At 38.3% G+C, this 18,968-nt stretch overlaps 1 protein-coding gene across 7 annotated transcripts in view; it reads right to left on the bottom strand.

The window, feature by feature from the left end:
- Positions 1-18,968, bottom strand: part of LOC115220978 (PTB domain-containing engulfment adapter protein 1) — a 246,285-nt gene that overhangs the window by 77,511 nt on the left and 149,806 nt on the right. For 5 of the 7 annotated variants that reach the window (XM_029791192.2, XM_029791194.2, XM_029791191.2 and 2 more), the window contains exon 2: positions 3,222-3,310. In XM_029791192.2, coding sequence (XP_029647052.1) covers positions 3,222-3,310 — 89 coding nt within the window. Of the gene's footprint in view, positions 1-3,221; positions 3,311-8,376; positions 8,437-15,137; positions 15,141-18,910; positions 18,918-18,968 lie in introns of those variants that run through there. The other 2 variants (XM_029791193.2, XM_036510304.1) reach the window with 2 other exon arrangements.

Raw genomic sequence — 18,968 nt, 5'->3', positions numbered from 1 at the left:
ACTGCCTTTTTCATGCTACCAGCACTATGAAGATTGTAGTGCAGCAAAACTTGGAACCAAGGTGTGAGGGGAAGATCTTAACCATTAAGCCATGCCTACATAAAAACACCAGTATTTAAGTCAGTCTGGGTTATATTTTAATGTTAAGTACAACATGCATTTTATTTCTAACAATATTAATAAAGTAAGAACCAGATGGTGAGCTGGTGGAATTGCTAGCATGCTGGATTCTGGGCAAAATGCATAGCGGTATTTCATACCCTTAGGTTCTGAGTTCAAATTTCATCAAGGCTGACTTTGCCTTTCATCCTTTTGGGGTCAATAAAATAAATACCAGTTGAGCACTGGGGGTCAATGTAATTGACTTGACTCCTCCTGGGTAAGAGTATAAAAACTGCACTCCTCTGTCAAGCCAGTGTAGCAGAGTAGGCCCATCTAATGAGTATGAACTCAAGCTCAAATTCATGGCCTCTACATCAAACCATGGTTGGTGGATAGAACATGCTGATGCCATCATCCTGCAGATGACTGAACATAGGTAATGCAATCCAAAGTACCAGAAATAGTATTAAAAGTGGGTAGGGTCAACTAAAATCCTTGAATTTGATACCCCAATATGGACAAAATTTAACAAGCAAAAAAAAAAAAATCAATAAATTTATAATTATTATTATTATTAGACTGAAATGCAGGGTTGCTGTGACTTCTATGTTTCTCTGGCAATGGCATGTTCCACAATATCCAATGAAATATTTAGAATCTGCTCAACTATGAAGTAATTTTTCATTTACTTGTTTTTAATCCAAATTATTAAAAGCACTGACTTTAAATATATGAAATTCGTTTTGCAATCACCCGGTTTTGAGTTTGGTTCCTTGAGCAGGTGACTATTATTTGTTGTGGTCTCATGTTGACAGGTGCTTTATGAGCAAAATTTGCTGCATGGGCGCCTGCTGTGAGTGTGTATGTGTGTGGTGGTGGGCACCTTGAGCTGGTGCTTCTTTTGTGGCGACGGGTTGATAGGTGGCTTGAGGTGAAATTTAGTGGATGGAAGCTGTGTGGAGGCCTGTTGTATATTGTGTGTGTGTGTGTGTTTTCAGTCGGATGTCTCTCATGGAAATGAAAATGTTACTAAAGTAGGGTGGAGTGGGGGAAGAAAAATGCCCCCCCCCCCCGAAAATTACCTGTTTCCTTTCTCATGATGTACATATAGCACATTTATTCCAAAATTCTGTCCATGCATACATATAAACATATCTAGCTAGCTATCTTCTCTGCCCAGCCCAGAATTCCTGGGATGTTTGTTGGAGGCAGAGGGCTGAAGCAACTCCTTCACTGGGTCCTATCAGAAGCAGCATAATTAGACTTTGCGAAAGGGTTCTCAAGCATGTCCAACTGAGACTATGGATAATATCCAACCATCTAGTTCTTGGTCTACGGCTAGGTTTTCCAGAGACCTATGGTCACGTGCGCACACACACACGTTTGCGTTTTTGTGTGTGCACATGCATGTATGTGTGCATCGATTAGGTTTAGCTAGCCGAGATTTTGTTTATGCCTGGTCCTCCGACACAAAAAGTTCGACAATTCGGGAATTCATGTGAAGTTGCAGAATAAACTGCCTTATTCTTTTACTTGTTTCAGTCATTTGACTGCGGCCATGCTGGAGCACCGCCTTTAAGTCGAGCAAATCGACCCCAGGACTTATTATTTGTATGTCTAGTACTTATTCTATCGGTCTCTTTTGCCGAACCGCTAGGTGACGGGGACGTAAACACACCAGCATCGGTTGTCAAGCGATGTTGGGGGGACAAATGCAGACACACACACACACACACACATATATATATATACGACGGGTTTCTTTCAGTTTTCCGTCTACCAAATCCACTCACAAGGCTTTGGTCCGCCCAAGGCTATAGTAGAAGAAAGACACTTGCCCCACGCAGTGGGACTGAACCCGGAACTACTTTACCACACAGCCACTCCTGCGCCTACTTTAAAAACAACAACAGCAACAACAACAAAAATCAGCTTTGAGAAGGTAGTTTAGTTGAAGAATACTGCTTCAACAAGTTCCGCACAACCACTGCCAGTATGGAAAAAACCGGCGCAGAAACGACAATGATGACACAAACAAACACATAACTATTAAAATAATTACACATGCTCACTACACATATACATACGTGTGTGTGTGCGTATGTATGTATATATATATATATATATATATATATATATATATATATATAATGTAAAATAATTTGATGTAGTTTATCGGGTTCAGTCCCACTGCGTGGCATCTTGGGCAAGTGTCTTCTGCTATAGCCCCGGGCCGACCAATGCCTTGTGAGTGGATTTGGTAGACGGAAACTGAAAGAAGCCTGTCGTATATATGTATATATATGTATATGTGTGTGTGTTTGTGTGTCTGTGTTTGTCCCCCTAGCATTGCTTGACAACCGATGCTGGTGTGTTTAGGTCCCCGTCACTTAGCGGTTCGGCAAAAAGAGACCGATAGAATAAGTACTAAAAGGTGGTGCTCCAGCATGGCCGCAGTCAAATGACTGAAACAAGTAAAAGAGTAAAGAGTAAAGAGTATACTGAAAGCAGAAATAAGTATCATGTTAAAATGTGTGTGTGTGTGTGTGTATGTGTGTGTGTGTGTGTGTGGTGTGTGTGTGTGTGTGTGTGACCCAAGCTGGGTTTCGTTTGACAATTGCTGCTTGAAATCCGAAGCTGGTATCGCCCCTCAAAGAGTGTAAAAATGTCGATTGACTAGTCATGTTTACGTGTAAATATAAACAGAGTCCAAACATACTTTCAATCAAAATGAAACTAGGTCAAAGTCTGATGCCAATGGGGAAAAAGAAAAGAAAAGAAAAAAAAAGAAATATTCGTTTACCAAATCTCTGCAGTTCCTTCGCAATAGTTAAGGAATTAATATCAATGATGACATCAGAATATATATATATATATATTATATATATATATATATATATATATATACTCATGTATATATATATGTATATACTCATGTTTTGAGTTCTGTATTTCCTGCTTGCATCGCCAAACTTTTGTGTATATTTATAAAGGAACTACAGAGGTTCCTTGGTAATTTCAATTGATGTCGAAAACTGGTAATACTGAAAACATGTAGTTGGTGGAAAGGAAGCAAAACTTTTGCAATTAGAATAAAATGATTTGGATTGTTTACTTACGAGACCGCATGTTGTTTTGGGTGTCCTTCGCCGATTGAACACGTTGCTTTTCTGAGCTCAAACTGATAAATTTCCGTTTCCCGAAGTCTCTGGAAGGAAATAAAACGATATTTTGACTACTGGTGAAGTAGTCTTTCGCTATCTTCATATTTAACTTGGCTGTGTCCATTTCTCACAGACAAGTACAGACAATAAAGGCTAGGCTGATAAAGCTGGTTTGTTACATGTGTGTAAGTATGTAGGTATGTATGTATGTAAGGAGGTGAGCATATGAGATTACAGAAAGGCGTGTGTGTTTGAGTTAAGTTGAATGGCCGTTTAAAAGTATGGGGTGAGGTGAGGAGAAAAAGTGTTAATGAGTGTGTGGAAGACACTAAACTTGTGACTATAATATATCTATATCTATATATAACTATAATACACGCACTTATAGGTATATATATGTGATTAATTGCATGTCTTCAAGCAAGTGTGCGAAAAAGAGCAAGGCTAAAAAGAGTGAGTGAGAGTGTGAGTGAGAAAGAAAGAAAGAGAGGGAGTAAGAGAAAAAGAAAGATTAAAAAGACAGAGTAAGACCTAAACAGATATGTATGTGTGTGTGTGTGAGAGAGAGATAGAGAGAGAGAGAGAAAAGTTAGTTGGTTTATGAAAAGTGCTGAAGCTAAGAGCAAACTAAACTTCCATGAAGTAGGTGAGAGGTGAAAAGTTTATTTCTTAAATTATTTATTATAACTAACATCTTCTATTTTCACTTCCAATCTTCTCATACTCTCTCTCTCTCTCTCTCTCTCTCTCTCAAATACCGTTTTGTTTTTGTTTGTATGCGGTTTTTACTTTCTATTTTAAGACACCTACTACGTTTACACGATGAAGCTTTTGGTTAAGTTTTTATTTTTTAATTCAGTTTATTTTTAATTATGCTTTTTCACTAACTCACTGTAATCTGCAGACAGTAACTCTTTCTTGTTCTAACTCGGTAATTCTTAAACCAGAGATGTGTGTAGGAGTTGGGGGAAACTACACCCCACTCCGAGAGGAAATTTCAAGATTGCAGGTGGAAATTGAGGAATTCCAGTGAGGGGAAATCGTTTTCTATATTGAAAAGCTCTTTGCAACTCATTATCCACACTGTTTTATGCTAGGTTTATTTTCCTTAATGTTGATTTTTAAAGATAATACTGCGAAATTAATTACTAAGTCGTTAATGTTATGTAATAAACTGTTGTAAACAAAGACTGCATTTTTGCTTATCAAATACGTTGGGAGGGTGTGGAAGAGAAAATAGTTGACTAGTAAACGGGGGAATACAGTGTAAAGAAACACTATTCAGATGGAATTATGAGCTGAATGTGTCTTTTATTTCAAAATGTATATACGTTTTAACATTGTAAAATTCGTCGAGTCAACATATGAAGTAAGTTGGCCTTAACTAGATGTTTTATGACTGCTTTTCGACCGGGACATAAGAAACTCGTGAGGCAAGGTTGGCAGATACACAAACAGGCTTCCTTTATTCACGAAATGAAAAAAAAATATCTAACAGTTTACTTGTTCTAAACTTCTAAAAGAAAATTAACTATGTGAGTCTCAATAATAATTGTTTCTAATTTAAGCAGAAGGCCAGTGATTTCAAGGAAAGGGGTTTAGTTGATAACAGTGGAGGCGCAATGGCCCAGTGGTTTGGGCAGCGGACTCGCGGTCGTAGGATCGTGGCTTCGATTCCCAGACCGGGCGTTAAGAGTGTTTATTGAGCGAAAACACCTAAAAGCTCCACGAGGCTCCGGCAGGGGATGGTGGTGATCCCTGCTGTACTCTTTCACCACAACTTTCTCTCACTCTTACTTCCTGTTTCTGTTGTGCCTGTATTTCAAAGGGCCGGCCTTGTCACTCTCTGTGTCACGCTGAATATCCCCGAGAACTACGTTAAGGGTACACGTGTCTGTGGAGTGCTCAGCCACTTACACGTTAATTTCACGAGCAGGCTGTTCCGTTGATTCGGATCAACCGGAACCCTCGTCGTCGTAGCCGACGGAGTGCTTCCACAGTTGATAACAATCTACCCCAGTTTCTTGGCTGTCACTTTACCGATTTCTAAAACATGAAAGGCTCAAGTTGATCTCATTGGAATTTGAACATAGAAACATTAAGTATTTCATGAGTAACGCTAGATGAGTTTTGGAATTCTGTTAAAGTTAAAACCGTCAGCTTTTAGGCCCCACGATTTTCAGTAAATATCACGAGGGCTTTGATAAAATAAGTAACACTGATAGTGGAATCCAGTTTATTTCCGTACACACACCTTTGTTCTTTACACAGTTTTGTTATTTAAGGATTATATATTAATAGTACACAGCTTGTTGCAATTTTTAACTATTTGTGAAACCCACACTATTGCATGTATGATAAATGGTTAATTTCACTAGTAAAGTGTTCATTCATGATAATGGTTAATTTCACTAGACACGTATTCATTCAGGAAAATCTGATATACTACTACTACTACTACTCTCGTCATTTAACAACGTCAGTAAAGGTTAAACTAAGATTCGTTAAGGAGGTCCAGTACGACCGAAACATGTTCGAAGTACACTAATACAATTTTTACAAAGGAAAGAAAAGAATAAATCAGAAAAAAGGAAAATGGGAAGAAGAGAGAGAAAAGAAAAACAACATCGATACAGCACTAAGTGCTTCAATTGATCGTAAACCAGCACACTCGCAGCATTACCAGGGTCGATGGAAAAGCCAAGCGGCCTCACGGGCATCACCTGATACATCGGTGAGGTGAGCCGCAAACGATAAGAAAAGCTTCGCGGTTAGTGGCCCAATCCCTCCTAATGTCTCAAACGCCACAGGTCCTGATACTTCTGCTCCGTTCGGCTACGGAAGCAGTGACCCTCCTATTTGCCGCACCATCCTGGATGTGGGAGAGAGCAAAAGAATCGCAAACTGCGAAGTCCGAGAGTCATTTTTGATTACTTTTCGCATTGAATCAATATTAAAAATTGAGCTTGTCTCTCTTTTTTTACTAAAACTATAATTTTAATTCCTTATATTTTTCCCTGAAAAAAATTCAAGTTTGAAACGAGCCAGTAAGTAATCCTCTTCGTGATTGCTTGGCCTGTTTGGAACAGTTGTTAAATCTCCCTCGAATCAAAGACAAAAAGAAAAAGGAGGGGGAAGAATGGGACAACCTACTGAAGTCCTCTTACGTAATATCTGAACAATGAACGATTGTGGCTTGAGCATCTGTAATCATTGGTCTACTGCAGTCACGAGCAAACTGCAACCTGCGGGACTTACTGAAGGGATTAGTACGACTCGCCTGATGATAAACCATGTCTCATGCGATCCGCTTCTCGAAAAAAGATTGCAGGTAGACTGTACCGGATCGGTCATTGGACAGCAGCCTTTTTGTTAAAGTCTGGTACTTACACTATCGGTCTCATTTTGCCGAAACTGCTCGGTTACAGGCATAACAAAACAAACCTGATATATCAAACTGTGAAATACATACACGAAGATGCATATATACACCCGTGTATGGGCGGGGGGTGGGAAGAGTCGCACAGTTTCTGTCTATCAGATTCACTTGCTGAAAGTGCAGCGCAGTACTACCCGAAACTAATTGTCTTAACCACACAGCCATGCTTTATATATATATATATAATATATATATATATATTATATATATATATATATATATTCTATAAGGGGTAAAGACCCCCTTCGGTCATGAATGACCATGGGATTGCACCTAGAAAGTTACCCTCCTAGACACAAGTCCGGGCAAGGTTGTTTATGGAAGACCAGCAGTCGCCCATGCATACCAGCCTCTCCTCTCCACGCCACTAGTGTTATTCAAGGGAAAGACAAAGGTCGATACAGCTTGGCACCAGTGACGTCGCAACTCATTTCTACAGCTGAGTGAACTGGACCAACGTGAAATAAAGTGCTTTGCTCAAGAACACAAAACGCAGCCCGGTCCGGGATTCGAGCTCACAACCTCACGAACGTAAGCTCGACGCTCTAACCACTGAGCCATATATTCTATAATTATAGAATTTTTGTATAAGGTTACTGATAATGGTTCTTTTAACATACCGAACTATTTGGAAAAGTTATTTATTGATTAATTAATTTGACTCTTTATTTATTTATTTATTTATTTATATATATATATATATATATACATATATATATTTTTTATCTAAGGTTGTAGGCTACCTGTCGCTCAACTAAAAAAAAAAAAAAAATGACCCGGCCAGTGTTGCAAGTAATCGGGTCAAGTTTCTGGTTTCGGAGCCTTTGAAAAAAGGTCACGGGGTCATTGTTATCCGTCGTTCTTCTTAGTAATAATTAAATAAAATCATATCAGAATGTTTCATGGGGAGCGAGAAATTACGTGTGACACTTGACCATCAATGTTGTAGTGCTTGTTCTGCCCTGTCTTTATTATTGGAAGTGGGGGGTTATATCGCTGTTGTTAGCAATTCAGTCAGGAAGTAGATATTTTGACGAAGGGCAGCGAAGGGTGAAAGGGTAAATCTGAAGTTTTGAATTTATTTGAATTCAGAACCGTGAAGAACCAAAACAAGGCTTCTGCAATATATATATATAATACAAATAAGAAAATGGAAGAACAGATTCCTTTCAATCATCAACTTACAGATAATACCAATTCATATTATTTATTAACTACTTAAATAGGAACATCCAAATCCGACAGAATAAAACAATATACATCAATAAGTAAGATTTTGAGGTAAAATATTTTACCTTCGCCCATCTAATTCAATAAATGTACTAATTGCATTGCAATTATTAGCATTTATGTATTAGCCTTTTGGGTACTTCACTAGCAGTATATTGGATAACTGATATCCCATAGTGGGTTACACTCATAACCCCTATCTCACTTTTTACTTATATATATATATATATATATATATATATATATATATATATATATATATTTGACATCCTATCCACATCATTGCCACACATATTACTCGCACCACATATTCGTGTCAATAAGAGAGAGCCTCTAGGTGGTCGCTCGACTGCTAGAAACCAGTTGGATCTTCCTCAAATCACATACCCACTACGTTTTAAAAGAGGGCAAACACAGGAAAGATAAAGTAGTATTAGATACTCGTAATTGCAGTCACGGTTAGAGTGCTTTTGATCATAAGTCTGTTCGAATGGGAGTAACCTGTAGTTATACAGTAGCACGCACGCTTACACAAAGATAAAGTAGATATTGTGAGGACGGCAGAAAAATGTCGCGAAACCTGATAGACAAGTTTTTATTTAACAATATAGCCTACAATTATTTCTTTCTCTCGTCAACGAGGATATCATTACACGGATGTTCGACCTACTTGAAATAACTGTCAAACGTCCCCCAAATTACACTTTGTCGTCTTAAAAGAAAAAAAAACGGGGACAATGTAGTGATTAGGTTTTCTTGGAAAATCTGTTGTCTGATCAACCAAGGGCTCAGCAACGACTTTCACGTGTTCTGGTGTTCTCTCTTTCTCCTGTTGCTACTACAACGGATTCTGACCTTTAACTGATACATTGATTACTAAAATCCGAACCCATTCATCATTATCCTTCTCGTCTCGCGCCCAGTTACATCGCATGCGATTTTCCTACTGGCTATCCTCTTTCTAATTTATGTTTTCCCACTAATCGCTATATAGTTGAGAAGTCCGCTTCGCAGTGACACAGTAAAGGATTTGATTCAATCCACTGCGCAGACCCTCGATGGTCACAGCAAGAACATATTTAAGGATCAACAGCAGAAAATTGTTTCAGAGCTGTGGAACTACGTACAGCCAGACAGACTGTGACATTGGAGAATCAATTATTTTAACCCATATCTCATTGCAGTGCTGAGAAGAATCAAACGTACGGTCCCTCGGTACTCTTTGTGTTCTCCTGGGCTTGAAATAACCAATCATTGAGGGTGACAATGACACCTTTCCCTCTCCTTCCCTCCCGGAAGAAAGGTTAACCCTGAAAACGATTTTATAAACTCTCGCGCCGAATATACTTATCCAACTCTCCAATTGACACACATTAGTTTCCTTGGATTCTGAATTTTTTGCTGGATTAGACGTTTGCAAAACACACATAAAGCACAGATGTGCCGCAAGTTTTGGAGGCGAGTCGGAAAGTGGTAGGATATTTTGCAAAACTTGGGTGTTTTTATTTTTTTTAAGACATCATATCGGTGCATGCATATTCCTTTGCATCAAAGCACAAGGTGTCTACTCGCCTCTCTTTTAAAACAATTTAAATTCTACAAAACTTTTTAAATGTAATACCATGTTAATGCTTTACGTATTTAAGGCGGCGAGCTGGCCTTTCATTCTTTCGAGGGTGATACATTAAGTACCAGTTGCATATTGGAGAAAAACTTCCGCCCTCCACTCATTTTCACCCAAATTTGTTAAAAAAAAAATTCTTTTGTGAAAACCCCGTTTTCGGATACGGAGGTTCCGGAAAATTACCAAAAAGCGGCATTGTTAAATTTTATCCTCTTTCCTCCCTAAATTCTTCAATTTTGACTTTTTTTCCCCTAACCCTAATCCTAAAACCCCAATGTCCGTATTTTTCTGCATATTTATCAAAAAAGATTTTACAAAAATTTTTGGAAATTTTTTTTCAGAATATCTCCGTATTTTTCTGCATATTTTGAAAAAAAAAATTCTGAAAAAAGTTTTTAAAAATGAAGGAAATGAGGTTGAGGGTGAGGTGGGGTTTATTTAAAAATGATGATTTTTGCCAAATTTTTTGCGGATTCGCATTCCCCGTCGAAAAAAAAAATTTTTTTAACGGGTGATTTTTGGCGGGGACGGGCGGAAGTTTTGCCCATATTGGGGTCGATCTAATCGACTGCCCCCCTCCCCAAAGATTTTGGGCCTTGTGCCTAGAGTAGAGAAGAATACTTTATGTACTTTTAGTACGTTTTTCGTGGATTGAGAAGAAAAAAAAAGTTGGTAATTACTAAGGAGAATTAATACTGCGACGCAGTTTCAATCCCCAGTTGAAGCTATTTCATTTCCCATAAACTTAGGAAAAGTTATACAACGTTCCCAGCTTTTCTTTCTACTAAACAGTTCTTTAGAAGGCGAGTTATATTGTTTAGATTCATGCTAGCAGCGATAGTTCCAATCCCCTACTGTGCATTTTTTTTCTCTTTCTTCCGAGAATAATGAACTTCAGTAATCAACATGTTCCTTTTTTTGCACGATAAGGTGTAGATTCAGAGAGATTTGGCTATTACTTCTAGCAAGTGGAACAACCACATAAAGAAGCCTTTGTTGTTTGGAAAAAGACAGATTGACAATGCCTGTTATTGTGTTCTTAAGGTGTTCCAACTTTGACGATCTATTTATTTTTTATTATTCAGGCATAATATATCTTCTAATTATTTTTTCATGAGCATATCGGATTGCATTATCTAAAGAATGTCCTTCTCTTTTAAGACGGGATATTTGGCTGCTATATTTAGCAAGCGAGTAACCATATAGAGCCCTCCGCGTGTGTGTGCGATTTTCTTTTTCCGGTTAGTTGTGCAGTATTTTAGTGAGCACAGTTCAGGTTTATTTAAAAGGCACGCTTTTTTAAGATCAATTTCAAATTCTACTACAGGTAGCAGTCCATTGCGTCCACGAGCGCTTTATAATAAAGGTGTAACACAAATTATTATGCCGGTGTGTGTAAAAAAAAAAAAAAAAAGCCCACTTCTGAAGCACCGACTGTCTTTTGACAAGCCAATCTTAAGCTTGCAGTTTCAAGGCGTAAAGTGAATGGGCGATAACTCTTCCGCTGGCTAAAAAGGTCAGTCTATCGCAGGTGACATTTTCAGATGAACTTAGTACCTTTTCTCCACGTCGCCAATTCTGTGAATTTCAGCAATGTAAAATAAACTAGCTTGCCCAGAAATACGAGACACTTACAGTGGGTGTATAGAATAACGCTCCCTTATTAGATAGTCTTATACTTTAACCAGTGGGTCACTTTGTCTCGACAGGGTACAGAAGTGCATATAAAGTTAATAGACAACAGATGTTCGTAGGGGTGCCTAGAGACAGGCTTCATAAGGCTTGGTACATGCAGAAGAGGCATGGAATATACGTTAAAATAGTAGACATGCGACTATAGTGGTAACTATGACAACAATTATCACTATCATTTAAGAAATGGTAATTTGACAGTTTCTAATCCAAGGGCCTAGACCTTACTCTGAGAGAAAAATTAGTTGTAAACCAAGAATAAGCGATAAAAAAACTGAGAGATCGATTTCATCTTTACGTATATTAAAAAAAAAAAACGAAAGGCTAAAATTTAGGGTGAGGGTTAGTGACAGGATGTTGTCTCAGTTTTAGACGCAGCAAATGATTTTAGCTCAATTAGAGGCAATTGATTGGTTAAAATTCGAAAAATTAAACTACGTTAAACAAACGAATTACAATTTTATCAAGAAAGCCAAGAGGAAAAAATGTTTTATTTTGACACATTCTACCAGTATACGAAGTTTTAAAGTGTTTAGTTAACAAGAAATTGTGTTGACATGCGCCGTTCAAAAGGAAAAGATCCCGAATTCTTTTACTAAACCCTTCAAGACGGTGCCCCAGCCTGGGCGCAGTCCAATGGCTGAAACAAATAAAAGAAAGAAGCGCTTCAACCAAATAAGTGGTGAGTTTGATGGATTTTGGAAGGGAAATAGGTGTTATGCCGTTCATAACTTGCCAAAATATATTGGTTTCGAATTTTGGCACAAGGCCAGCACTTTCAAGGGAGGAAATTAGTTGAATATATCGACTTCAGTGCTCATTTGGTACTTATTTTATCGACCCTGAAGAGATGAAAGGTGAAGTCGACCTCGGCGGAATTTGAACTCAGAATTTAAAGACGGACGAAATGCCGCTAAATATTTTGCTCGGCGTGTTAACGATTCTGCCAATTCACTCGCCTTGTCAAAATATATTGGTTTCAAATTTTGGCACAAGGCCAGTAATTCCGGCAATGGCGGGAAATCGCTTACATCGACCCAAGAGCTTCATTGGCACTTATTTTATCGATCCTGAAAGGATAAAAGGTGAAGTCAACCTCGACGGAATTTGAATTCAGGACGCAAAGACAGACGAAATGCCGCTAAGAATTTGGCCTGGCGTGCTAACTATTCTGTCACATCGCCGCCTTAACTTGCCGAAATATGTTAAGCAACGTGTGTTACCAAGATATCGAAACCAGATCCCTGACATTGTTTCCGAGAGACCTGTCTCCTCTCAAGTGTGTTTACAGTTAAGTTGTACTTATGAATGAGTGCAAGCATATTTTCTTTGGGCGATCTTTCGTCTCTAGTAGACCTTTCCGTCGACTTCCGTAAAAAAAATTTTTTTTTTACATATGGGCTTGCGGGAACTTTTGAAGTAATATACATACATATACACATACACCGAGTAAAAAATTTCAGTTATCTCTCTCTTTCACACATTACTCAGTCTCTTCACACACACTAACAGAAGCACTTCACTTACACAACATACTGTCTGTCTCCCACACCCCATCAAACACACACACACATACACATGTACATCAATGCTTCACATGCACGGTAACTTCAAAAGAACTTCCCTCGTCATACAATCGCTTTCTCTTAGTCTCTTTCGCTCTCATTACTTCAAAAGATCCCGAAAGCCCATATGTAAAAAAAAAAAAAATTTTTACGGAAATCGACGGAAAGGTCTACTAGAGACGAAAGATTGCCTTTCTTTGTTTTGTGAACAAAATCCGAGTTTGAATCTAGCTCTCAATTAACCTTAGTTATTCCAACCCATTCTTGGCCATTGTCTATCTAAATTTACAATAGCAAACGTGTCCATTGTCTCTTCAATTTGATGGGGCATGATTTGAGGGAGTTTTGTAACTTTTATCTAGTACGTCGAGCAACAGCGTAGGGTCGTTTCATTGGCTCGAACACTCACTCTTTTATAGGTCCGTATACCACCGAGACAAGATCCCAAACTGTTACGAATATATAAGGCATGTGGGGCACAATTTGAATAAATTTATTTTGTCTGCTCTTCACCCGATGCTGCAAATACTTAGGGATACAGAAGCTAGTGCCGGAATCTAATGTGTGTATACATGCATGTGTGTATGCACACAGACACATATAATTTTTATTTGCTTCAGTCATTTGACTGCGACCATGCTGGAGCACCGCCTTTAGTCGAACAAACTGACCCCAGGACTTATTCTTTGAAAGCCTAGTACTTATTCTATCGGTCTCTTTTGCCGAACCGCTAGGTTACGGGAGACGTAAACACACCAACACCGGTTGTAATGAGGTGGGGGCAGACACAAAGACTCGCACACACACACACACACACATATATATATATATATAGACACACGACGGGTTTCTATCAGTTTCCGTCTACCAAACCCACTCACAAGACTTTGCCGAAAGTGTCACGCAGTGGGACTGAACCCGGAACTGTGTGGTTGGGAAGCAAAGCTTCTTACCACACAGCCACGCCATATATTGTATGTTTGTGTGTATGTATCCATGTATGCATGCATGTGTGTATGTACGTATGTATATATGCATGTGTGTTATCTATGTATATGTGTGTAAGTATTTATGTATGCATTGATGTATATTTGCATATATGTGTGTGTGTGTGTGTGTTTATGTATGTATATGTACGTTTATGGTTTCAAAGTTTGGCGCCAGGCCAACTATTTTAAGGGCGTAGGTAAATCGATTGTTTCGTCCCAAATGCTACCTGTTTTACCAACCTCGAAAGGATTAAAGGCAAAGTCGATCTTGATGGAATTTGAGTCCGGAACGTAAAGCCGGAAAAAGAAAAACACTGCCAAGCATTTTGTCCGACTCGCCAACGATTTTATCAGCTCGCCCCCCTACACACGTGCGTGCGTCTGTCTGTCTGTCAGTATGTATGTATGTATACCTGTCTGTATGTATGTATTGCATGTATGTATGGCCTGTCTGTCTGTATGTATGCCTGCCTGTCTGTCTATATGTATGCCTGCCTGTATGTATGTTGGCCTGTATGTATGTATGTATGTATGCCTGTTTGTCTGTCTCTCTGTATGTATGTATGTATACCTGTCTCTGTCTGTATGTATGCTTGCCTGCCTGTATGTATGTATGTATGTATGTATGTATACCTGTTTGTCTGTCTGTCTGTCTATGTATGTATGCCTGTTTGTCTGTCTGTATGTATGTATGCCTGTCTGTATGTATGTCTGCCTGTCTGTAAGTATGTATGTCTGCCTGTCTGTAAGTATGTATGTCTGCCTGTCTGTAAGTATGTATGTATGTCTGCCTGTCTGTAAGTATGCCTGTCTGCCTGTCTGTGAGTATGTATGTATGTCTACCTGTTTGTCTGTGTATGTATGCCTGTCTGTCATATGTGTGTTTGTTTATGCATTAACGAAATTGTACTTCAGAAGATAAGTGACCGTATGGTCGAAAAAAAAATTTTTTTTTTTAGTGTGTTAATAGATTAGGTAGAAGGAAGCACAAAAGGCTTATTATGAATTAACCATACTTAAGAATGGTGAGACGAAAATGATTTTCTAAGTTATTGAAATTACAAATCTAGTGAGAAAAAGATTAAAAAAATATATAAAGTTTTTAAATGATTTTGGAAAATTTCCCAAACATATTTTCTGTATGTAGAACGTGTAGCTATATAGTTAGGAACAAAATACCATACTTGAAATGGTGATAAAAAAAAATGTAATTAATTAATTAAAATTATAACCCTAATGAAAATTAGAAGTAATGAAAATTAACGAAAATTTTCTCTCGGTACAATTAAACACACGTCTGGGGTTGTCACTACGGCTGCCAAAAGACCCAACTTCCTTCCTCTCTAATCCCTGCATAATTCCTATTAAAATAAGCCATTTGAAAACTATTTTTAACATCAATTAATTTTTTCTTACTCATTAAGGTTGTAATTTCAATTAATTAAAAGTTATTTTCGTTTCGCTGCTTCAGAAATGATAGCTTGCACTTATACATAAGGGTTTCGTGCAGAAGGCACCCTGGGAAAATTCCTATTTTAATTTGTCTAGCTGGCAGAATTGTTTGCGAGTCGGACAAAATGTTTATCGGCATTTTGCCCGTCTTTTCGTTCAATTTCCGCCGAGGTCGACTGCGCTTTTCATTCTTTCAGTTTTGATAAAACAATCGACTAGCTCTTCCCCTCGAAATTTCAGGCCGTGTATCTATAATCGAAAGGAATATTTTAATTTGTCAAATCAGTGACAGCTTTTCACAAAAAACTAGTTTCTAATTTTAAGTTCAAGGCTAGCGATTTTTTGTTTGTTTTAGAGAAGGGTGTTAGTCGATTACATCAATTTCAATGCTCGACTGGTAGTTTATTTGTCCCCGAAAGGATGAAACTGAAAGTTGACCCCGGCAGGATTTGAACTGAGAACGTAAAGAGCCGAAAGAAATAACGCAAAGCATTTTGTCAGATGCTCTAACGATTCTGCCAATCCACCACCAGCACCACCCCATCACACACACAAAAAAAAGTACCACTGTATTTTACCCAAGGACAGGTAACGCAGTGAAGACACGTGACCCAGAGGCTAAGGTGTAGTACTCATGTAGGATGTTGATTTCGATTCCCCAAACTGAGCGATACGTTGTGTTCTTGAGCAAAACACTTCGTTTCATGTCGCGCCAGTCCACTCAGCGGTAAACGAATTCTAGCAATAGCCGGGAAGTTTTCCCTGCGACAGACCGACATGTCCCGTTTAGGGGGCAAGGGGGCTTTTGTACTACACCATGGAAACAGGATTAAATTTCGGCTTTGAGTCCGAGGGCTCATGGCAAACTCAGCAAGTTTCGCGATCCGACATTTTGTACCTAAATATCAATAATCCCTTTTATCTACCCAAGCCCCCCCCCCCTCACCAACAAGCATAATGCTTCCCCATCTAGGGGCCAATGAAAGACGTGGTTGGAGGTCCAGAAAGCTGACGGCGTGTGTGTGGGAGTGAGAGGGATTGTGCGTATATTGTCTGGTGAGCTGAGCTGGAAGTAGTTTAGTTTTGCTTCCCAAATATATTTCTCACGAATACACTGCCTCTCACCCAGGTCACTAATTTTACCCTGATATTTTTTGGCGTTAAGTTTCTCGTATTATACACGAGTAAAAAGAGTATATCTCTTGACACAAATTCTTAGTTGATTTAAGATTTGTCAAGGAGGTTCAAATATGATCAGAACGTGTCCGAACTTATCAGCTATGATCAAATTCATTTCTCTGCCCCGCACCTTCTTGCATATTTCAACCTAGAAGTAGATTTAAATTTTCAAGAGTTCTCTCCCTTATTTCCTCTGACAACAAATTTTCATTGACGCTACAATTTTTTTTTTCATTAGATTTGTAATTTCAAGAAATTAGTCGTTATTTTCGGTTCACCATCTAATGTAGGGTAGCTTACATTTAGCTATATATTTATCATGCTGAAGGCACGGCTGGAAGATTTTCCAGTAGAGACAGAAAAAGATGTAATTGGCAAATTCGCTGGGGCGTCGGACGAGCCTTTACGTTCTCCATAGAGGTCGACCTCGAAGGGATTTAAACTCGGCGTCGCCTTTCATTCTTCCGGCTCGATAAAATAAAGTGCCGGTCAAGTACTCTGCAGCTGATTCATATAGTGTTTTGTGTGAGGGTATAAAAAGATTTACTTTCAGCTGACTGAGCTTGTATGAGAGAGGTGGTGGGGGAAGAAGTAGATAATTGTTATTAGTCATAGGGTGTACAACAATAATAATGCGTGAACTGTAATCTAATGAAGCATATCATATCGTGACAAGATAACCTTTTTTTAATATTCAACGCCCAAATATTGGCTGTGAAGAGAGAGATTATGATCCGAACAAAGAACTGACTTATAAAAAATCAACTGTGAAATCTAAATAGTTTATCTAGAAGTCTATGTAACGTTTGTTTTCCTTTTCCTTTTTTTTTTTTTCCTGCTTCGGGCATGGGAAAAAAAATCGAAATTGTGTCCATGCGTTTTCGTTTTTAATTTTTCTTTATAATTTCTCTCCTCGAAAGATGATGTACAATGAAGCCCCCTTCCACAATAAAGAATGAAAACCGATTTATCTATTCCAAGTGTTAGTTTTTCAAAGTTTCTATTCGATTTGCATTTTAATTAAGCTTGATGAATTACGGGTTGATGTGGTTGCTTAGCCTCTCGGATCAATCCTGGCAAAGCAGACCCATTAGCGAAGACAGTATATTGTTATTTAACCACTGGTTAATCTTGATCCAGTCATGCCTATGATCAACAGCGTCCAAACCGTGACCATCCCATCTTTTTGTGCATCCAAACTTATTTCGTCCTATGTGTCCTTCGTTATTTTTTTCTTTCCCTTTTTAAGATGACTGGACAAGAGTTGAAAGTTTGGCTGCTATTACTAGCCAGTTCGAACGGCCACATAGAAGTTCCCTAAGGGACGATAGATCCGACAAGGTTTGTTGACCACATACAAATCAATCAACTGGATAAATACTATTGGTTTGTTTTGCTGTAACACAAAAGACTTTGAAAATGAGAAAATGGTTATTATTTGACAATCGTGTCTTCCCAAAGGCATTACCGCCATAAATGAAGCACTATTGTTTAAATCGGAATTGAAACCACTGATCGGTTGGTTAGTGTCCGCCACAATAATTTCAGCAACATTAATTCTTTACAGCTGCCGAGTTTACAAAGGGAAAATGATGTAAGAATGTGTGACATTCATCCATCTCTCAAGGACTTTAACGACAGAAGTGAATTAAATTAAATCGCTACAGTCAAAAGAATCGAAACGGTCACATTCACAGCTTGGTGAGAGATTTCCGTTTATTAATTAGGAGATAATTAGCTTTCTTAATGAGCCAACAAGAGAGCCTCTACGTAGTCGCTTGCTCTGCTAAAAATAGCAGTCAAATATCCCTTAAATCATACCCTATTGTCTTAAAATTTATATGTCTAAGAACGTTATATAATTAGCATCGGATGGAGAGAAAGATGAGATACATTAATTTTTAAATGTTAAGCTGTATACGTTCACAGAAGACCGCATCCCGAGACACTCAGGCAGAAGCGAAAAGAAATTAGAAATATATAACAATTACACCTACATTATAATTACAACTGTCTACATCTGCCTTAAATGAAATTAAGACAGAAAAATGACAAGCTAAATTAGAAATATAATAATTACATTTTCTTCTATTGCTCCTTAAATTGATATAGATTTGTCTTAAATGAAATAACAACGAATAGATAGATCATAAGCATTTATTTAAAACAACACCGGCTCCAGCTTCTTTAAATTGTGTCTGCAGTGCCTGCAGCCATAAAACAAGTCAGGCATTAGGCATTGTTTTATAGAAAATCGGTCATTGTTTCCATCGTTATAGACGAGCAAAAGGGAGGCGGTTAAAAGCACCGAGTTACCATTGTGAAGTTTGAAGAGAGGCTTTCCCCGTACAGGAACACCATAGACAGAATTCTATAACAACACCTGTGTGTGTGTGTGTGTGTGTCTGTCTCATTTCAACAAAAAATATATAATATAATAAACACAGGAATAAAACTGTCGGCCTGTTCCACACATGTTTAAATATTTCAAAATTCTGTTAAGCCACGATGAAGAAAAAAAGACAATAACTA

The sequence above is a fragment of the Octopus sinensis genome, linkage group LG17 (assembly GCF_006345805.1).
Source record: "Octopus sinensis linkage group LG17, ASM634580v1, whole genome shotgun sequence".
In the NCBI taxonomy this organism is placed as follows: domain Eukaryota; kingdom Metazoa; phylum Mollusca; class Cephalopoda; order Octopoda; family Octopodidae; genus Octopus; species Octopus sinensis.
Note: the sequence above shows the minus strand (reverse complement) of the source record. Positions and strands in the feature narration are given on the sequence as shown.